Source organism: Hemitrygon akajei, chromosome 7, assembly GCF_048418815.1.
Source record: "Hemitrygon akajei chromosome 7, sHemAka1.3, whole genome shotgun sequence".
Classification (NCBI taxonomy): Eukaryota; Metazoa; Chordata; class Chondrichthyes; order Myliobatiformes; family Dasyatidae; genus Hemitrygon; species Hemitrygon akajei.
In genome coordinates, this window is record NC_133130.1 from 126,366,135 (window position 1) to 126,386,253 (window position 20,119).

The window sequence follows — 20,119 nt, forward strand, 5'->3', positions numbered from 1 at the left end:
TCCAAAAATATATACAATTTACAATTATCAATATTTGTAACCGATCAGTACAGGCAATTCTGTACAAAAGTAGCAGTTTTCTGTTTAGACTTCAGAGTAGTGTGGGTGACAGGCCCACGTTGTCCTCCTTGTGCAAAAGTAAAATAGAACTAATGCCTGAGACATAAGAGTGCAGCTGTTCTGGGCCCAGTTGTTATCGGCGACATCACTCTGAATCGTCTCCATGGCCTCCATGCATTTGGATATATTAAGTAACACCTAAATCTAAATAAAAAGACCCTATTCACTATTTAGAAAGCAAGGAAGATCTTCCAATGAGTTGGCCAACAAGTATTGTGAATTGTAATGTTGAGGCTTTAAGGCACTGATGAGGCCTCACTTGAGAGTATTGTGAGCAGTTTTGGTCCCCTTACCTAAGAAAGGTTGTGCTGGCATTGAAGAGAGTCCAAAAGAGATTCACGAAAACGATTACAGGGTTGAGGAGCATTTGCTGGTTCTGGGCCTGTACTTATTCGAATTCAGAAGAATGAGGATGGATCTCATTGAAACCTATCAAATATTGAAAGCCTCAAGAGTGTATATGGAGAGTGTGTTTCCTATGGTGGGGGAGTCTAAGACCAGAGGACGCAGCCTAATAGAGCGATGTCCATTTAGCACAGAGATGATTAATTTCTTTAGCCAGAGAGTGGTGAATCTGTGGAATTTGTAACACAGGCAGCTGTCATTGGGTATATTTAAGGCTGAGGTTGATAGATTCTTGATTAGTCAAGGCATGAAGGGATATGGGGAGAAGGTAGGAGACTGGGCCAGAGAGGGAAATTGATTAGTCATGATGAAATCTCCTGTATCTTATGGTCTTGTGTTTTATTTCCATTTCATTATATACAGAGGGAATCAGAGTAGGAAGGCCTTGGCTCAACAGGGCTTAGGTGTTAACGGGTTGAGGCGAGGTAGGTTGCCTGTGCAGAAAACAGACAGGAAGAATGTGTGTGAGGCCGGTTTTCTGTGCTTGGTGTCAGATGTGGGAGACTCCCAGCCTCCTGGACGGCCACATCTGCGCCACATGCATTGAGCTGCAGCTCCTTGGGGACTGTGTTAGGGAACTGGAGATGCAGCTCGATGACCTTCGTCTGGTCAGGGAGAGTGAGGAAGTGATAGAGAGTGGCTATAGGCAGGTAGTCACACTCAGGCCTGGGGAGACAGATAACTGGGTAACAGTCCGGAGAGGGAAGGGCAGGAGTCAGACACTAGAGAGCACCCCTGTGGCTGTACCCATTCACAATTAGAATTCCTGCTTGAGTACTGTTGGGGGGGGACAGCCTACCTGGGGGAAGCAAACAGTGGCCTGTGGCACAGAGTTTGGCCCTGTGGCTCAGAAGGGTAGGGAAAGGTAAAGAAGATGGCAGCAGTGATAGGAGTTAGGAAGGAAGTTGAGAAACAGGACCACAAAGGTAGTCATAGTGAGTATAGGAATAGAGTGAGGTGGAGGATAAATGCATGGCTGAGGGATTGGAGCAGGGGACAGGGATTCAGATTTCTGGATCATTGGGATCTCTTCTGCAGCGGGTGTGACCTGTACAAAAAGGACGGGTTGCACTTGAATCCCAGGGATATTCTGGTGGGGAGGTTTGCTAAGGCTGTTGGGGAGAGTTTAAATTAGGATTGCTGGGGGTGGAAACCAAAATGAAGAAACTTAGGAAGAGGTGGTTGGCTCATTAATAGAGAAAGCTTGTAGACAGTGCGAGAGGTAGGTGATTGAGAAGGGATGGGCTCAGACCGATGGTTTGAGATGAGTCTATTTTAATGCAAGGAGCATTATGAACAAAGCAGCTGAGCTTAAACCGTGGATCAGTACTTGGAGCTATGATGTTGTGGCCATTAGAGACCTGGCAAGTGTCAGGCTTTAGATGTTTCAAAAGGAGAGGGAGGGAGGCAAAAGAGGTGGGATCATGGCACTGTTGATAAAGATAGTGTCACGGCCGTAGAAAAGGAGGAACCCTGGAGGGGTTGTCCACAGAGTCTCGGTGGGTGGAAGTTAGAAACATGAAGGGGTCAATAACTCCACTGCGTGTTTTTTTTACAGACCACACAATAGTAACAGGGACATCGAGGAGCAGATAGGGAGACAGATTCTGGAAAGGTGTAATAATAGCAGGGTATTTGTGGTGGGAGATTTTAATTTCCCAAATTTCGATTGGCATGTCCCTAGAACAAGGGGTTTAGATGGGGTGGAGTTTGTTAGGTGTGTTCAAGAATGTTTCTTGACACAATATGTAGATAAGCCTACAAGAGGGAGAGGCTGTACTTGATCTGGTATTGGGAAATGAACCTGGTCAGGTGTCAGATCTCTCAGTGGGAGAGCATTTTGGAGATAGTGATCATAATCACTATCTGCTTTACAATAGCATTGGAGAGAGACAGGAACAGACAAGTTAGAAAAGTGTTTAATTGGAGTAAGGGGAATTATGAGGCTATCAGGCAGGAAATTGGAGGCTTAAATTGGAAACAGATGTTCTCAGAGAAAAGTACATTAGATATGAGGCAAATATTCAGGAGATATTTGTGTAGAGTTCTGTTTCAGTATGTTCCAATGAGACAGGGAAGTTATGGTATGACCGTGGTGTGCAAAGGCTGTAATAAATCTAGTCAAGAAGAAAAGTTTACAAAAGGTTCAGAGAGCTGGATAATGTTAGAGATCTAGAAGATTGTAATGTTTTTATGTCTGTAATAGAAAACAAATTAAAATACAATCAAAACCTTGAAATAATGACCAGGCTTTATTTAGTTCCGATAAATTCACGTGAGGAGGGAAATACATACTAAACAATTCAGAGAAAAATCCTAATTGTTTTTTAATGATTGCAGTCACATTACTGTTTTAGTTAAAACATTATGCACAGTAAGTAATTAAAATACCAACACAAGAAATGCCATTTGAAATAATTCATACAATTTCCTGATTGTAGTGCTAAAACTACTGAATTCATACAAGCTTTAGCCTTGATCAGTTCTAACACTCCACTCTCTCAAACAATATTAACAGCTCATAATACATTGTATGTGGAAAGAGATCGACAGCTAAGGCCTTAACAGGACGGAAAGGAGATCCTTTCACTCTGTGAGATGGGGCACGGCAAAGGCTGTGAGAAAAAAGCAAAAAGATATTCATAAAATTCATTGGTCCTGTTTATTAAAAACTTCGTTCATTTAGCCTGCAATATTGGAGCCAGAATCCCCAATCCCCGAGAAGGTAAAAATTCACTATTATTCAGTAGGTGAGCAACAGCAGAACAGAGATGAAGATCAAGAAGTCAGCAGTGTAGTGGTTAGCACAATGCTTTACAGTACAGGTGACCGGGTTCAATTCCTGCCGTTGCCTGTAAGGAGCTTGAATGTTCTTCCCGTGACTGCGTGTGTTTCCTCCAGGTGCTCCGTTTTCCTCCCACAGTCCAAAGATGTACCGGTTTGTAGGTTAATTGGTCATTGTAAATTGTCCCGTGATTATGCTAGGGTTAAATCAGGAGATGCTGGGTGGCACAGCTCGAAAGGCCATAAAGGCCTGTTCTGCACTGCATCTCAATCAATCAATAAAATAAACAAAACACTTACATTTTTATCATAGCATCACAATTACTATTCTGCATTTTCAAAGAGCACGTGCTGATTAAATTATCAAAATTCTTTTAAGCAACTCGACTATCTGTAAAAATCATGAACTCATAGATCCACATTTTCAAATAATCTGATTTCCTCCTACATTTGAAAGAGGTTAGTGAGTTGTGGGCATGCTCGTTTGGTGCCAGAGCATGGTGACACTTGTAGGCTGCTGAGCACATCCTCACTGATTTGATGCATTTCACTGTATGTTCTGATGTGCATGTGACTAATAAAGCTAAACTCTTTAATCCCTGGACTGATTTGGATGTTTTAATTGAATGTAATGTTTCCATTTTCGTGATTTTCGTAAGTCAGTGCATCAAATCTATGCAAATCCCTGGATTTTAATCCTATTAAATGAAGTATCGTACTTCTATCCTGTTTACTGCACTCTTCCTCCTGGGAAGCACTTCTTAATTACAAATCAAGCTTTGCAAAACACTCAGCAACACCCTAGAGCCATGAATAAATGCCAACGTGTGCAGATTGCAAGTTCCCAGTCACACTGTGAGCTATGTTTCAAGTTGTGGCGTATTCTGGAGTTATGGGTTATAGCAAATATTAACTTCAGCAGCAACCAGACCTCAGATCTGAATGTAGATTTAAAATACAGCTCAGAACAACAGTCTTCCTGGAGCTGCAGACTGCAGTCAGATTGCAAACCCGGAAATACCTCACTGACCTGAAAGTAGACTAAAAAGGCAGTTGGAAAGGAAGTTGAGAAGCAGGACCTCAAAGATAGTAACCTTGGGATTATTGACTGTGCCACGTGACAGTGAGTACTGGAATAGATTGAGGTGGAGGATAAATGTGTGACTGAGGGATTGGAGCAGGGGGCAGGGATTCAGGTTTCTGGATCACTGGGACCTCTGCTGGGGCAGATGCAACCTGTACAAAAAGGACGGGTTGCACTTGAGTCTGAGGGGGGCCAATATCCTGGCGGGAGGTTTGCAAAGGCTGTTGGGGAGTGTTTAAACTAGAGTTGCTGGGGGCGGAAACCGAACTGAAGTGACAGAAGAAAGGAAGGTTGGCTCACAAATAGAGAAAGCTTGGAGACAGTGCGAAAGGGAGGATAGGCAGGTGATAGAGAAGGGACGCACTCAGACTGATGGTTTGAGATGTGTATTTTAATGCGAGCAGTATTATGAATAAAACAGATGAGTTTAAAGTGCGGATCAGCACTTGGAGCTATGATGTTGTGGCCATTATAAGGCTAGCAGGAAGGAGCTTAAGAATGAAATTAGGAGTGCCAGAAGGGCTATGAGAAGGCCTTGGTGGACAGGATTAAGGAAAACACCAAGGCATTCTACAAGTATGTGAAGAGCAAGAGTATAAGATGTGAGAGAATAGGACCAATCAAGTGTGACAGTGGAAAAGTGTGTATGGAACCAGAGGAGATGGCAGAGGTACTTAATGAATACTTTGCTTCAGTATTTATTACAGAAAAGGATCTTGGTGATTGTAGTGATGACTTACAGCGGACTGAAAAGCTTGAGCATGTAGATATTAAGAAAGAGGATGTGCTGGAGCTTTTGGAAAGCATAAAATTGGATAAGTCACCGGGACCAGACGGGATGTACCCCAGGCTACTGTGGGAAGCAAGTGAGGTGATTGCTGAGCCTCTGGTGATGATCTTTGCATTATCAATGGGGACGGGAGAGGTTCCGGAGGATTGGAAGGTTGTGGATGTTGTTCCCTTATTCAAAAAAGGGAGTAGGGCTAGCCCAGGAAATTAGATAGATAGATAGATAGATAGATAGATACTTTATTCATCCCCATGGGGAAATTCAACTTTTTTTCCAATGTCCCATACACTTGTTGTAGCAAAACTAATAACATACAATACTTAACTCAGTAAAAAATATGATATGCATCTAAATCACTATCTCAAAAAGCATTAATAATAGCTTTTAAAAAGTTCTTAAGTCCTGGCGGTAGAATTGTAAAGCCTAATGGCATTGGGGAGTATTGACCTCTTCATCCTGTCTGAGGAGCATTGCATCGATAGTAACCTGTCGCTGAAACTGCTTCTCTGTCTCTGGATGGTGCTATGTAGAGGATGTTCAGAGTTTTCCATAATTGACCGTAGCCTACTCAGCGCCCTTCGCTCAGCTACCGATGTTAAACTCTCCAGTACTTTGCCCACGACAAAGCCCGCCTTCCTTACCAGCTTATTAAGACGTGAGGCGTCCCTCTTCTTAATGCTTCCTCCCCAACACGCCACCACAAAGAAGAGGGCGCTCTCCACAACTGACCTATAGAACATCTTCAGCATCTCACTACAGACATTGAATGACGCCAACCTTCTAAGGAAGTACAGTCGACTCTGTGCCTTCCTGCACAAGGCATCTGTGTTGGCAGTCCAGTCTAGCTTCTCGTCTAACTGTACTCCCAGATACTTGTAGGTCTTAACCTGCTCCACACATTCTCCATTAATGATCACTGGCTCCATATGAGGCCTAGATCTCCTAAAGTCCACCACCATCTCCTTGGTCTTGGTGATATTGAGACGCAGGTAGTTTGAGTTGCACCATATCACAAAGTCCTGAATCAGTTTCCTATACTCCTCCTCCTGTCCATTCCTGACACACCCCACTATGGCCGTGTCATCAGCGAACTTCTGCACATGGCAGGACTCCGAGTTATATTGGAAGTCTGATGTGTACAGGGTGAACAGGACCGGAGAGAGTACGGTTCCCTGCGGCGCTCCTGTGCTGCTGACCACCGTGTCAGACCTACAGTCTCCCAACCGCACATACTGAGGTCTATCTGTCAAGTAGTCCACTACCCAATCCACCATGTGAGAGTCTACTCCCATCTCCGTTAGTTTGTGCCTTAAGATCTTGGGCTGGATGGTGTTAAAGGCACTAGAGAAGTCAAGGAATGTAATCCTCACAGCACAACTGGCCCCATCTAGGTGAGAGAGTGATTTGTGCAGCAAATACATGATAGCATCCTCCACTCCCACCTTCTCCTTATACGCAAACTGAAGAGGATCCTGGGCGTGCCTGGTTTGTGGCCTCAGACCAGTGAGTCTTATTTCAGTGGCTGGTAATTGATGGAGAAGATCCTGAGAGGCAGGATTATGAACATTTGGAGAGGCATAATATGATTAGGAATAGTCAGCATGGCTTTGTCAAAGGCAGGTCATCCCTGACAAGCCTGACTGAATTTTTTGAGGATGTGACTAAGCACATTGATGAAGGGAGAGCAGTAGACGTAGTGTATATGGACTTTAGCAAGGCATTTGATAAGGTACCCCATGCAAGGCTTACTGAGAATGCAAGGAGGCATGGGATCCAAGGGGTCATTGCTTTGTGGATCCAGAATTGGCTTGCCCACAGAAGGCAAAGAATGGTTGTAGACAGGTCATATTCTGCATGGAGGTCGGTCACCAGTGGTGTGCCTCAGGAATCTGTTCTGGGACCCCTACTCTTTGTGATTTTTATAAATGACCTGGATCAGGAGGTGGAGGGATGGGTTAGTAAATATGCTGATGACAGCATATTTGGGGGTGTTGTGGATAGTGTGGAGGGCTGTTAGAGGTTATAGCGGGACATTGATAGGATACAAAACTGGGCTGAGAAGTGGCAGATGGAGTTCAAACCAGATGTGTGAGGTGGTTCATTTTGGTAATTCAGATATGATGGCAGAATATAATATTAATGGTAAGACTCTTGGCAGTGTGGAGGATCAGAGAGATCTTGAGGTCCGAGTCCATAGGATGCTCAAAGCAGCTGCGCAGGTTGACTCTGTGGTTAAGAAGGCGTATGGTGTATTGGCCTTCATCAATCGTAGAATTAAATTTAGGAGCTGAGAGGTAACGTTACAGCTAATAAGGACCCTGCTCAGACCCGACTTGGAGTACTGTGCTCATTTCTGGTTGCCTCACTACAGGAAGGACATGGAAACCACAGAAAGGGTGCAGAGGAGATTTACAAGGATGTTGCCTGGATTGGGGAGCATGCCTTATGAGAATAGGTTGAGTGAACTCGACCTTTTCTCCTTGGAGTGATGGGAGGATGAGAGGTGACCTGATAGAGGTGTACAAGATAATGAGAGGCATTAATCGTTTGGATCGTCAGAGGCTTTTTCCCAGGGCTGAAATGGCTAGCACAAGAGGGCATAGTTTTAAGGTGCTTGGAAGTAGGTACAGAGGAGAGGTCAGGGGTAAGTTTTTTTACGCAGAGAGTGGTGAGTGCGTGGAATGGGCTGCTGGTGGCAGCGGAAGTGGAAATGATAGGGTCTTTTAAGAGGCTCCTGGATACATGGAGCTTTATTAAAATAGAGGGCTGTGGGTAAGCCTAGGTAGTTCTAAGGTAAGGACATGTTTGGCACAGCTTTGTGGGCTAAAGGGCCTGTATTATGCTGTAGGTTTTCTATGTTTCTATGACCTGAGCTGCTTGTAAGAGACAGTGGTGATTGATTAACATTTAATCTCGGGTGGCTAGAGTGTTGGTGTGAAGAAAGTGTTTGAAAATTATATGTAACTCAAAGTACCTATCAAATTCACTGTCAACCAGAAGTATTGAAGCAAATGTCGTTGTAACCATTGAATCTGTACTGAGTTACCATTGAGTTTAAGGGTATAAAAATTGGATATACTTTAAGTTTATGAGCCTCTTCCAAGAGCGCCTCCAAGTATGATACCTGTTTTTTTGGCTGAATAGAAATTTCTATATCCACAGGTTCAGTGTCTCTCTGGTGACTTCGTTCACAGTCACAACACACTTATTCAAACCATAATAGCAGAATTAGACACCGAGAGATACAGCATGAAGACAGACCCTTGGGCCCACTGCATCCACACCCATTTTACTCAGAAGTGGGTTTGTTATGATGTGATATTTGTTGTGGCAGCAGCACAGCGCAAATGTAAAATTCCTACAAATTACAAAGTAAATGTATAGTGCAAAACAATAACAAAGTAGTGTACATGGCTTCATGAACAGTTCAGAATTCTGATGGCCGAGAGGAAGAAGCTGTTCTTGAATTGCTGAATATGGGGTTTAAGGCTCCTGTACCTCCTCCCTGATGGCAGTAATGAGAAGAGAACACGTTCTGGATGGTGAGGATCCTTAGTGATGGATGTTGCCTTTATAATCCTACCCTGATGATGACTCCTGATGAAGGGTTTCAGCCCGAAACGTCGTCACTACCTCCTCCCATAGATGTTGTCTGGCCTGCTGAGTTCTGCCAGCATTTTGTGTTTTTACTTATAATCCTACCCTAACTCAGTTTGTACATTACTATACAATCTTTTGTTTCATATGGTGCACAGTACTGTAGTAATTTTATGTATTGCACTGTACCGCAGGTACAAAAAAAATTAATGACATATGTGAGTGATGATAAACCTGATGTTGATATGGGTCTCTATTGTGGACTGAGAGTGGGAAGCACTAGAGACATTCTGTAATGATCAATAAACCAGTAGGTTGGAATCAAATGACCTTGCCTGGTGACTCAGGGCTGGTTGTGTCTGCACCGGTGCCACTGCCCACCCCTAGCAGTCTGCCACCTGTCCCACACCCCTCCCACAGCACTCCACCCTCATTGTCCCAATTTCCTTTGCTCCCACCAGATTTACAAACTCTCCATTCCACGTTGACAAATAGAGTGCTATGCAAAAAGGCCTTAGGCACCTAAGCTATATAAATGTGTCTAAGATTTTTGCACAGTACCGTACATTTACACCCACACACGAGACAATTTGCAATGACCAATTAACTTACTAACCTGCCCATTGTTTGGGATGTGGTCATAGAGAATGTGCAAACACTCAGAGCCAGCAGAGAGTTCAGAACTGTATTTCGGTCACTCCAGTACTTGTGGCACTGTATGTAAATGGCTGTGAATTTAACTCCACCTTATGACATTATTTCACAGCAGGCAACAGCTGATGCTATCTATCTGGTGTAAACGTAATGCTTAAGAATGCACAAGCCCTTTCTGACTGTCGCCAAAGACTCGAGCAAATTTGGACAGATACACCATAGTGAGCATTCTGACTGGTTGCATCACTGAATGGTATGGAGGGGCCAATGCACGGGATCACAAATAAGTAACAGAGGGTTGTAAACTCAGCCAGATCTATCACGGGGACTAGCCTCCCCATCATAGACGACATCTTCAAAGGATGATACCTCACGAAGGTGGCATCCATCATTATGGGCCCACGCTATCCAGGACATGCCCCTCTTCTCAATATTACCATCAGGGAGGATATACAGGCACATGAAGACACATACTTAAAGATTTAGAAACAGCTTTTCCCCCTCTACCATTACATTTATGAATGGTCCATGGACCTTACCTGTTATTTTGCTCTCCTTTTACACTACTTATATATTTTATATATTTCTTACTGTAACTTAACAATAACTTATTCTGTATTGCACTATACACCTGTCACAAATTTCAAGACTTGTCAGTGATAATGAACCTGATTCTGATTCTGAACCATGTGGAAATGATGCCCAGCCCCATGTTGCAGCGTGAGTCAGTGGTGAGGAAGGAGATGCAAAGTTAGCATTCATTTCGAGAGGACTAGAAAATAAAAGCAAGGACATAATGCTGAGACTTTATAAGGTACTGGTGAGGCATCACTTTTTTGTGAGCAGTTTTGGGCCCCCAACCAGGAAAGGATGTGTTGACTTTGGAGAGAGTTCAGATGAGGTTCAAGAGAAAGATTCCAGGAATGAAAGCGTTATCACATGAAGAACATTTGATGGCTTTGGTATTCAAAAGAATGAGGAACATCTCATTGAAACCTATCGAATGTTGAAAGGGCCAGATAGAATGGATGTGGGTTAGACGTTTCCTATAGTGAGGGAGTTTAAGACCAAGAGGACACAGCCTCAGAATAGAGGAACATCCATTTAGAACAGAAATGAGGAGGAACTTCTTTAGGCAGAGGGTGGCAAAACTGTTGAATGTGTTGCCACAGGTGGCTGTGGAGGCCGAGTCATTGTGTGTTTTTAAGGCAGAGGTTGATCGATTCTTGATTAGCCAGGGCATGAAAGGTTACGGGGAGAAGGCAGAACGCAGAAGGATGAGGTTGAGGGGGAAATGGATCAGCCATGATGAAATGGTGAAGCAGATTCGACAGGCCAAATGGCCTAATTCTCCTCCTGTCTCTTTATGGACTGATGTTAAGGAATTGTACAACATGCTCATGAGTGAGAAACTAATATGGCAAAAGGCCCAACCACAAAAGGCAGAAGGTACGTGAATTTCTTTAAAATTTGCACAACTGTATTTCTCTATTTAAAAAAGCTAAAATAATAAGTGCATAACTTACTCCACAAAATTGTTCATTGCTGCTCGAGCATTGCAAGCAACATAAATCAGCCGCTTCAAGTGTTCTGCTCTTCTTATTGCTAGCACAACTCTGGAATCTGCAAATGAAAAAAATCACTCAGTGTCCACGTTATTGGGTATACCTGTATGCGTGCTCATTAATGCAAATATCTAATCAGCCAATTGTGGCAGCAACTCAATGCACAAAAGCATGCAGACATGGTCAAGAGGTTCAGTTGTTGTTCAGGCCAAACATCAGAATGGGGAAGAAATATAATCTAAGTGACTTTGACCATGGAATGACTGTTGGTGCCAGACAGGGTGGTTTGAGTATCTCAGAAACTGCTGATCTCCTGGGATTTTCATGCACAACAGTCTCTAGAGCAGGGTTTCCCCACCTGGGGTAAAAGGGCCCCTTGCTTAATGGTATTTGTCCATGGCATAAAAAGTGGTGGGAACAGTCTACAGTTTAGTGAATGGTGCAAGAAACAAAAACAAAAAAATCCAGTGAGTTTCAGTTCTGTGGGCGGAAACACCTTGTTAGTGAGAAAGGTCAGAAGAGAATGGCCGGACTGCTTCAAGCTGACAGGTGAGTGACAGTAACTCAAATAACCACATGTTACAACAGTGGTGTGCAGAAGAGCATCTCCGAATGCACAACATGTGGAATCTTGAAGTGTATGGGCTACGGCAGCAAAGACCATGAACTTAAACTCAATGGTCACTTTATTAGATAAAGGAGGTAGTCAATTTTGCATTGTACTCAATGGAAAACAGAGAAATAGAAACCCTACAGCACAATAGAGGCCCTTCAGCCCACGATGCCATGCTGAACACATACTTATTTTAGAAATTACCTAAGGTTACCCATAGGCTTCTATTTTTCTAAGCTCCATGTACCTATCCAGGAGTCTCTTAAAATGCCCCATCATATCTGCCTCCACCACTGTCACCGGCAGCTCATTCCATCCACTCACCACCCTCGGCGTAAAAATCTTGCCCCCGACATTACCTCTGTACCTACTTCCAAGCACCTTAAAACTGTGCCCTCTCATGTTAGCCATTTCAGCCCTGAGAAAAAGCCTCTGACTATCCACACGAACAATGCCTCTCATCAACTTATACACAGAAATCAAATAATCAATCAGGAAAATTCATCAGAAGAGATCGGTGTCAGAGGTTCTTACGTAGTCCTGCTCTGGGTGGGTCCACAATAGCAACCAAGTTTTGCGACGTTAAAGAATTAATTACAGTCGGAAAGAGGTCTTCAGCTTTGCCACACAAGAATTCCACATTGGACAGACCTAAACAAAATCAAAGAATACACAGAACATAAGCTAAATACATGTCCAGCTATCCTTGAATAGGAACATAAAACGTAAAACAAATATTGGATTTCAGATTACACTGGCAATTGATTAATAATTGTTTCATTCAAGTCAGATGAGATCAGGAAGTTTTTCTAGAACCCAAGCACTAAGCACTTCCAGGCTGAAGACTCTTCATCACTGTCAACAGTTTCACTTTCAAAAGTCAAAGTTCAAAGTAAATTTGTTATCAAAGCGCACATATATCACTGTATACAATCCTGAGGTTTGTTTTCTTGTGGACATACACAATAAATACAAAGAAACACAACTGAATCAGTGAAAGACCACGCACAACAAGACAACCAATGTGTAAAAGACAACAAACTGTAAAAATACACCAAAAAAAACAATAATTCTCAAGAATATGAGATGAAGAGTCCTTGAAAGTGAGCCCATAGGTTGTTGGAACAGTTCAGTGTTGGGGAGAATAAAGTTATCCACTCTGGTTCAGGAGTCTGATGGTGGGAGGGGGGGGGGGTAATAACTTCTTGAACCTAGGGGTGTGGATCCCCAGGCTTCTGAACCTTCTTCTCAATGGCAGCAGTGAGAAGAGAGCATGATCTGGGTAATGGGGGGTGGGTCCTTGATGATGGATGCTGCTTTCATGTGACAGTGCTATGTCTGGGCTTTGCCCATGATGGATGGCACATGCCTAAACTGCAGAGTGTTTGTAGCATTTTCTCATGATCAAACTCTTGCTATTCTGCTGGGTGCATCACAACAGAACAGAGTTTTACATGAAACACGTGGGCAGTAGGAAGGATTAGTGGTTAAGGGAGGAGGCTTCTGAACTCCACATTGTTAACATTAATAAAACCTTCACCAGACATTATAAGTACTAACCATTCAGTTCTGTGTTCACTTTCGCATCTTCGATGGCTTCTTGACACATCTCAATTCCAATGACTTTCTTCACATTCTGGGCAACATGATAAAGAAATCATCAATTTCAATCATGATATCTGATGCCAGAAACCTTGCATCACTTGGCTGTCCCAACTAATTTTGGAATCAATCCCAGCTCTTTATTTCACACCTTTCCCCTCTCCCAGTTTCACCTCTCGCCTGCCACCTTGTACTTCTTCCCCCAAGTACACTGGAGGCTTTTAAGGGACATTTAGATAGGCACATGGATGTGAGGACGATGGAGGGATATGGAGATAGTATAGGTAGGAGGGATTAGTGTTTGGGTGTTTCTGATTTGCTTTTAGCTGGTTTGGCACGACACTGTGGGCCAAAGGGCCTGTTCCTGTGCTGTACTCTTCTATGTTCTATTATCATAAAATATAAATAGAAAGTGAATTTGACAGTGATAAGAATGCCAATTTATTTTATTTATTTAGAAATACAGCGTGGTTACAGACCGTTCCAGCCCAGCAAGCACTTACTACTGAATTATACCCATGTGACCAATTAACCTGCCAACTGGTACGTCTTTGGGATGTGGAGAAAAACGGAGCACCCTGGTGAAACCCACATGGTCCTGGGGACAATGTATAAACTCCTTACAGACAGCAGCAGGAATTGAATCCGGGTCGCTGGTACTGTAATAGCATTATGCAAACCACTAAGCTACAGGGCACTCTTTATACTGAACTGTAACTATATCAAGGTACAGGAGCTCCTAACATCAAACAAAACACTTTCAGCTGGGGAAAGCAAATATACTGAGTTTGCAAGTATTAATAGGGCCATCACTGCAATTTCTGTGAATGCACTGCAAGTCATTGCTGTCCAAATTAACTACTTGAGCTCTGGCTGGTACACTCGGAAACATACCCCACACTCCAAAATCCTCAAACCTGGGAACTACTGAGCCTCCTCCTCCCACTATATATCCAAAAACTAAACTTCATATTTTCCTATAATCTCCCAAATAATCTTCTCTTTGCAGCTCTTTGCTCTTGGTGATGCTGAAAACTATTTGAAAACTATCAAATATTGAAACTCCTGAAGGGTTTTAGCACAAAACTTCAGATGTTTATTCTTTTCTAAAGAGCTGCCTGACCTGGTCAGTTCCTCCAGCGTTTTGTGTGTGTGTTAATTTGGATTTCCAGCATCTGCAGACAGTGTTTTTAAATAGTAAAAGACCTAGATAGAGTGGAGAGGATGTTTCCAATAGCGGGAGAGCCTAGGACCATAGGGAACAGCATCAGAATACAATGACATCCCTTTAGAACAGAGATGAGGAAGAACTTCTTAAGCCAGAGGGTGGTGAATCTGAGGAATTCATTGTCACAGACGGAGGTAGAGGCCAAGTCATTGGGTATATTTAAAGTTGAGGTTGATAGGCTCTTGATTAGTCAGGGCATCAAAACTACAAGGCGGCAGAAGAATAGAGCGGATAGGGATTATATACAGCAATGACAGAATGCGGAGCAGACTCAAAGGGCTGAATGGTCTTTTCCTGCTCTCATGTCTTATGGTCTCTGTTCTACTGACTCTAGATCATTCAACATGTTTTCTCAAGTTTTACTTACCTTTGCCAGAGAAAGCCCAATAGTTCCTGTGCCACAGCAAACATCTAACACGGTGCTGTCCTGATTAAGATCAGCCCAGTCTCCCACTGCGGAATAAAGCACTTCTGCAGCAAGGGTGTTCACCTAGACACAAAAATATTTATACTTAGAGAAATGATGTTTAATTATGTTATAAAGAAACTAGTTCAAAATAGTCCTTCCTGTATTTTGCAATGCAACTACATGTTTTTGTGATACTACTGAGAATTTATCCTGAACATCTGCAATCTGTCCTCCAAGAGGACCACATCCTTGTCATTGGGTTTGGAGGCTTGTGTGCCTCAATGACCTGGAAAGCTATGTTGGCTACAGTCAGGACTTTATGCTCTGGCTCTTGGTAGGGTCACACAAAACTGTTACGGAAAGAGCAATGAAGAATCCTTCTACATCTGAGTGAGACGGTATTCCTGCGTCTCCACCTGGGACTTGCATGACTGACAGTAGTGAAAACCGAAAGGAAGCTACTGACACAATGAAGGAAGCGTTGAACACCTCCAAGACTAGACAGAGATGGAGGACATCATTGCTGGTCTAAAGGCCAGTGGTGTAACAGGCAGTAAGTAAGTAAGTAATCTGCAATCTGCACAACAAAACAGTATGATTATATCTGGTTTTAAACCACTTAGGTACAATTCACTTCACCTGGAAAAATGCATGAGGGGAAATTCTGAAATTAAGTCCCAGGAGCTCTTCATATATGTACTTGTCTCCATGTACGTGGTCCAAAGGCAAGTCTTCCAGGTTGGGGGATTTTCTGGAAATGTTCAAAGCAAAGTTTATTAATTCAACAAAAGGCCTTGACATCTGGTGTAGCCTGAGAATGAGAAGGTTTCCAGATTTCTAAAATTCAAGTTTAATTGTCATTCAACCTTACATGAGTACAGCCAAATGTAGCAGTGTTTATCCAGGGCTGAGGTGTAAAGCACTGCACCAACAGTCACACACAGCACAAAGCACGTATAACAGTAAACATACAGTTGCTGTTCTTTTTTGCGTCCTGTGGCACATCAGGCAGCATTTTTGCTGTTTCATTAGCACTTGTCTGTTTTTTTTTACAAGGCCAAGATGCCAGCTCGGCACTCAACCCAGCATCAGGCAGCTGTTTTGCCATTTCCTTAGCATTTGCCTGTTTTTACAAGGTTAAGTTGCTAGCTCGATGCTCAACCCAGCATAGATGGAAAGCATGCAAGGAGCCAGCCAAATTCGCCTCCAAGTCCAGTGCTGATGCCACTACACCACCAGCCAGATAAACAGTCACACAAAAAGAAGTATAACACAAGTCGCTAAGTTCAAGTCCTGTAGATAGATGGTTTGGCAAGAACAAGCCCACATCATGCGCTAGTGCCACCGATAAGCACAATCCAGCCTGCATTCCTGGTGCAGCCTGACCCCAATTGCAGTGCATCCACTGCACTTCTCTCTCCCACGCCGCCTGAGGCATCATCTCTCCCTGGGATAGCTGCAACAGACAAGCCTGCAGCATGAGGGCCTAGTCCACGCTACAACCCAGGCCACTCAGCTCCCCCTGCCATCAGTCAACAGATTCTCAGGATGTCCCCTTGAAATGCAGCCTTCTGGGGAGTTTGTAACAACATTATTCAAACGGCAATGGTTGCTTTCTGATGGAGTGGAGGAAGATTAAGTTTGGGCAAGATAGTTCAAGGTAAACAAAGACAGGGTGCTGTACCCTACCTCTTCCAGCCAACACTGATTTTATGTGATGTGGGCAGCAATGACATAGCCAGTATTTATTGTCCATCTCTATTTGCCCCTGAGGTTTCATAAGAATTGCCACCGGACTCCCTGGAATCCAGGATCAGAGGGTACAGCTTCAGAATTCATGGACGTCCATTCAGAACAGAGATGAGGCGGAATTTATTTAGCTGAAGGTGGTGAATCTGTAAAAATCTATTGCCACTGATGACTGTGGAGGCCAAGTCACTGGGTATATTTAAAGTGGAGGTAGATAGGTATTTAATTGGTAAGGGCATCAAAGCTTAGGGGGATAAGGCAGGAAAATGATGTTGAGAGGGATCATAAATCAGGTGACTCAATGGGTCCAATGGCCTAATTCTACTCCCATGTCAGGAACCCAGCACGTAAGTGCAAACACTGCAGCGCCTTTTCTTAAAAGAGTCTGTGGAGATTTGGCATGGCATCTTAAACTTTGACAAACTACTATATTTGTGTCATGGAAAGTACATTGACTGGCTGCATCACAGCCTGGTATGGAAACACCAATGCGTTTGAATGGAAAGTCTTACAAAAACTAATGGATTCGGCCCAGTACATCACGGATAAAGCCCTCACAACCATTTAGCACATCTATATGAAACTTTGTTGCAGGAAAACAGTATTCATCATCAGAGATCTTCACCACCCAGATTATGCTCTCTTCTCGTTATTGCCATCAAACAGAGGGTACAAGAGCCTCAGAACTCACAACATCAGGTTCAAGAACAGTTACTACCCTTCAACTAACAGGCTCTTGAACAAAAGGGGATAACTACACTCATTATTGAAATGTTCCCACAACCAATGATCTCACTTTAAGATCTAGTTAAGATATTTAAGATTTATTACTACTTATTTATATTTGCATTTGCACAGTTTGTTGCCTTCTGCACTCTGGTTGATCTTTCATTCATCCTGTTATAGTTACTATTCTATAGATATACTGAATATGCCCACAAGAAAATGAATCTCATTGTTGTATATGATGACGTATAGATACTTTGACGATACATTAACTTTGAACTTTACTTTGTACTTATGGCTTTAAAACAATGAAAAAAACAAGGTCAGAGAAACCCAGAACGATATCTGATTGAATCAGTTGTGTGAATAGGTTCCACAAAATAGACTTTAAACATCAGGAGAAATACCAGTGCAGGAGAGTCATGGAGTCAGTCCACTGCATCATGGACACATCCTTCTCCATCACCAGTAGTATCTAGAGGAGGCACTGCCTCGAGAATGCAACATCAATCATCAAAGGTCCCCAACATCCGGGGCACACCATCTTCTCCAGGCTACATCGGGCAGGAGATACAGAAGCATTTAGTCTCACACCACCAAGATGAAGAACAGCTACTTCCCTTCAGCTATTTGGTTCTTGAAACCAACCAGTACAACCTTAATCACTACAGTCCAGCAGCACTACCTATGACCATTTCCATCAGTTTGCACTAAATTTGACATTTTCTGTTCTAATTGAGGGTATTCTTGTAAAGAATTGTGTATAAACTATGCTTGATTTAGGTTTTTCTTGTGAATGTTGGTTTTTAATTGTTCTGTGTACACATATATGTATGCGTGTGTATAATATAGAGGGTGGGGGAAGGGGGGAGGGAGAGCGCTAGGCTGCCTAAGACTTTTACACAGTACTGTAGTAATTTGACGTATTGCACTGTACTACTGCCACAAAAATTTCATGACGTATGTGACTGATGATAAAACTGATTCTGATATGGATCTCTATTGTGGACTGAGAGTGGGAAGGGGGCAGGGAGAGGGGAATCATGGTTGGGAAAAGGGGAAGGAGAGGCGAGGGAGCAGGAAGCACTAGAGAGAGATTCTGTAATGATTGATACTTCAATTGTTTCAAATCATACCACCTTGCCTGGCATCTCAGGTCTGCACCAGCACCACCCCCCCCCATCCCCAGCACTCCTTCTCTGCCACCTGTCCCACACACCTCCCATGGTGCTCCACCCTTGCCATTTCCAACATCTTTTGCTCCTGCCAGATTTACAAACTGGCTCTCCACTTCACGTTGACGAATATAGTACTGTGCAAAAGTTTTAAGCACGTGTTAGGGTTAATGTTAGGGTTAATTCGAGACTGCCATTACAGGTCAGGAGTGGCTCACGTAATGGGAGGGAGGGGGGAGCGAAACTGGGGTCCCCGCTACATCGAAACTACCAGTGTCACGTGATTCAGTAAACAAAAGAAACAGGTAACTCGTGAGCATATGGCTGCGGGCCAATAAGATGGACACAAGTGCCCGATATTACCTAATATGTAGCGGGGGGTTGTGCTGGGGGGAAAAGGGATATAAATAAGAGCAGATTGTAAGGGGAGGTCGGAACGCGCCTTCTCCAGCGACCCGTATATTCGCTGTGCCAGTTACGGATTCTGCAATAAACCCAAGTTTTGTAATATTCCGGTGTTGGTTGTCTCTCTTCCTAAACGAACACAGGGCAGAATTTCAAGCCCAACATTTGGTGACCCCGACGTGGGGAGGGAGAGACAACACAGGCTGGCGGGTCCGACAGCAGACAACTTGCGGCCGCAAGCTCGACTAAGGTCAGGAAGTGCCTGTTATATCGAAGACTTCCACTAGATAGTTAAATCACTGAGTTAGATCTTGTCTGCTGACGGATCCTCACCAACCCCAAATTACCCTGGGAGAGATCATTCCCGGTGCAGAATCGTGACTGGTAAGTACTAACTCTTATCTGTTTTTAGGAAGATCTTCCGCCCGTGGAAAAGTCTTCTGAGTGAGGGTACCCGCCGCCCACGATGGGCATAAAAGTCTCAGGAGTGAGGAGGAGAAGAGAAAGTGTTCCGCGGTACACCTTAGTGCACGGGGATATTGACGGCGCCTACCTTAGACTGGTTGTTAAGAGGAGAAATCTCCCACGCAAAGGTCAGGTTTTGAAAGGCGACCGTCCCACATTTGATCCTCTCTGTGTACTAGGGAGCCATGGAGCACTTCAATTTCGAGTTACCAAAACTCAGACATTTGTGTGTTGAGTAACAGTATATGAGAGCTTTTAGAAATATGGTAAAATTGATAACTGCGAGTTCAATAATCTAACAGTGAGCAGCCGCAGGGGTCGGACACCATCAAGGTAGGAGTGGAAGTGTTCCTCCGAGGCCCGGGGAAGCTCACCTGGAACGGAAAACGGTGGCATGGTCCATACCCTGTCACCGAGGTCTCCAACAGGGCATTAAAAGGTAAGAAGGGAGGGGGACAATAACTGGCATCATTTTCTACTGGCCAAGTAAGACCTTTGGTAAGTGGGGAGCGTTTCTGGGACAGTCGGCTCTAGGACTGTCTATTTCAATTGCTATCTTTATTACGTGTGGTTGTTGTTGCGGGACTATAGATCGAGCCTTGACCGGAAAGGATGGACCTCCACCAGCGTACCAGGCACCCTTGTTCCCGGTGGAAGGGGAGGACACGGCCCTCGCGGAAAGCGGACGCGCTATGGGAGGACACGGACTGAAATGGACCATGGCAAGGGGGGGATTGTGAATTTGTTC

At 43.7% G+C, this 20,119-nt stretch overlaps 1 protein-coding gene across 1 annotated transcript in view; it reads right to left on the reverse strand.

The window, feature by feature from the left end:
* Positions 1-2,758: 2,758 nt before the first annotated feature.
* Positions 2,759-20,119, reverse strand: part of trmt2a (tRNA methyltransferase 2 homolog A) — a 49,482-nt gene continuing 32,121 nt past the window's right edge. The window contains exons 7-12 of the mRNA XM_073051909.1: positions 15,491-15,602; positions 14,810-14,932; positions 13,173-13,248; positions 12,147-12,263; positions 10,961-11,057; positions 2,759-3,140 (exon numbers count right to left, since the gene is read on the reverse strand). Of these exons, the coding sequence (XP_072908010.1) occupies positions 3,011-3,140; positions 10,961-11,057; positions 12,147-12,263; positions 13,173-13,248; positions 14,810-14,932; positions 15,491-15,602 (655 nt within the window). The 3' untranslated portion in view covers positions 2,759-3,010. The remainder of the gene's footprint in view (positions 3,141-10,960; positions 11,058-12,146; positions 12,264-13,172; positions 13,249-14,809; positions 14,933-15,490; positions 15,603-20,119) is intronic.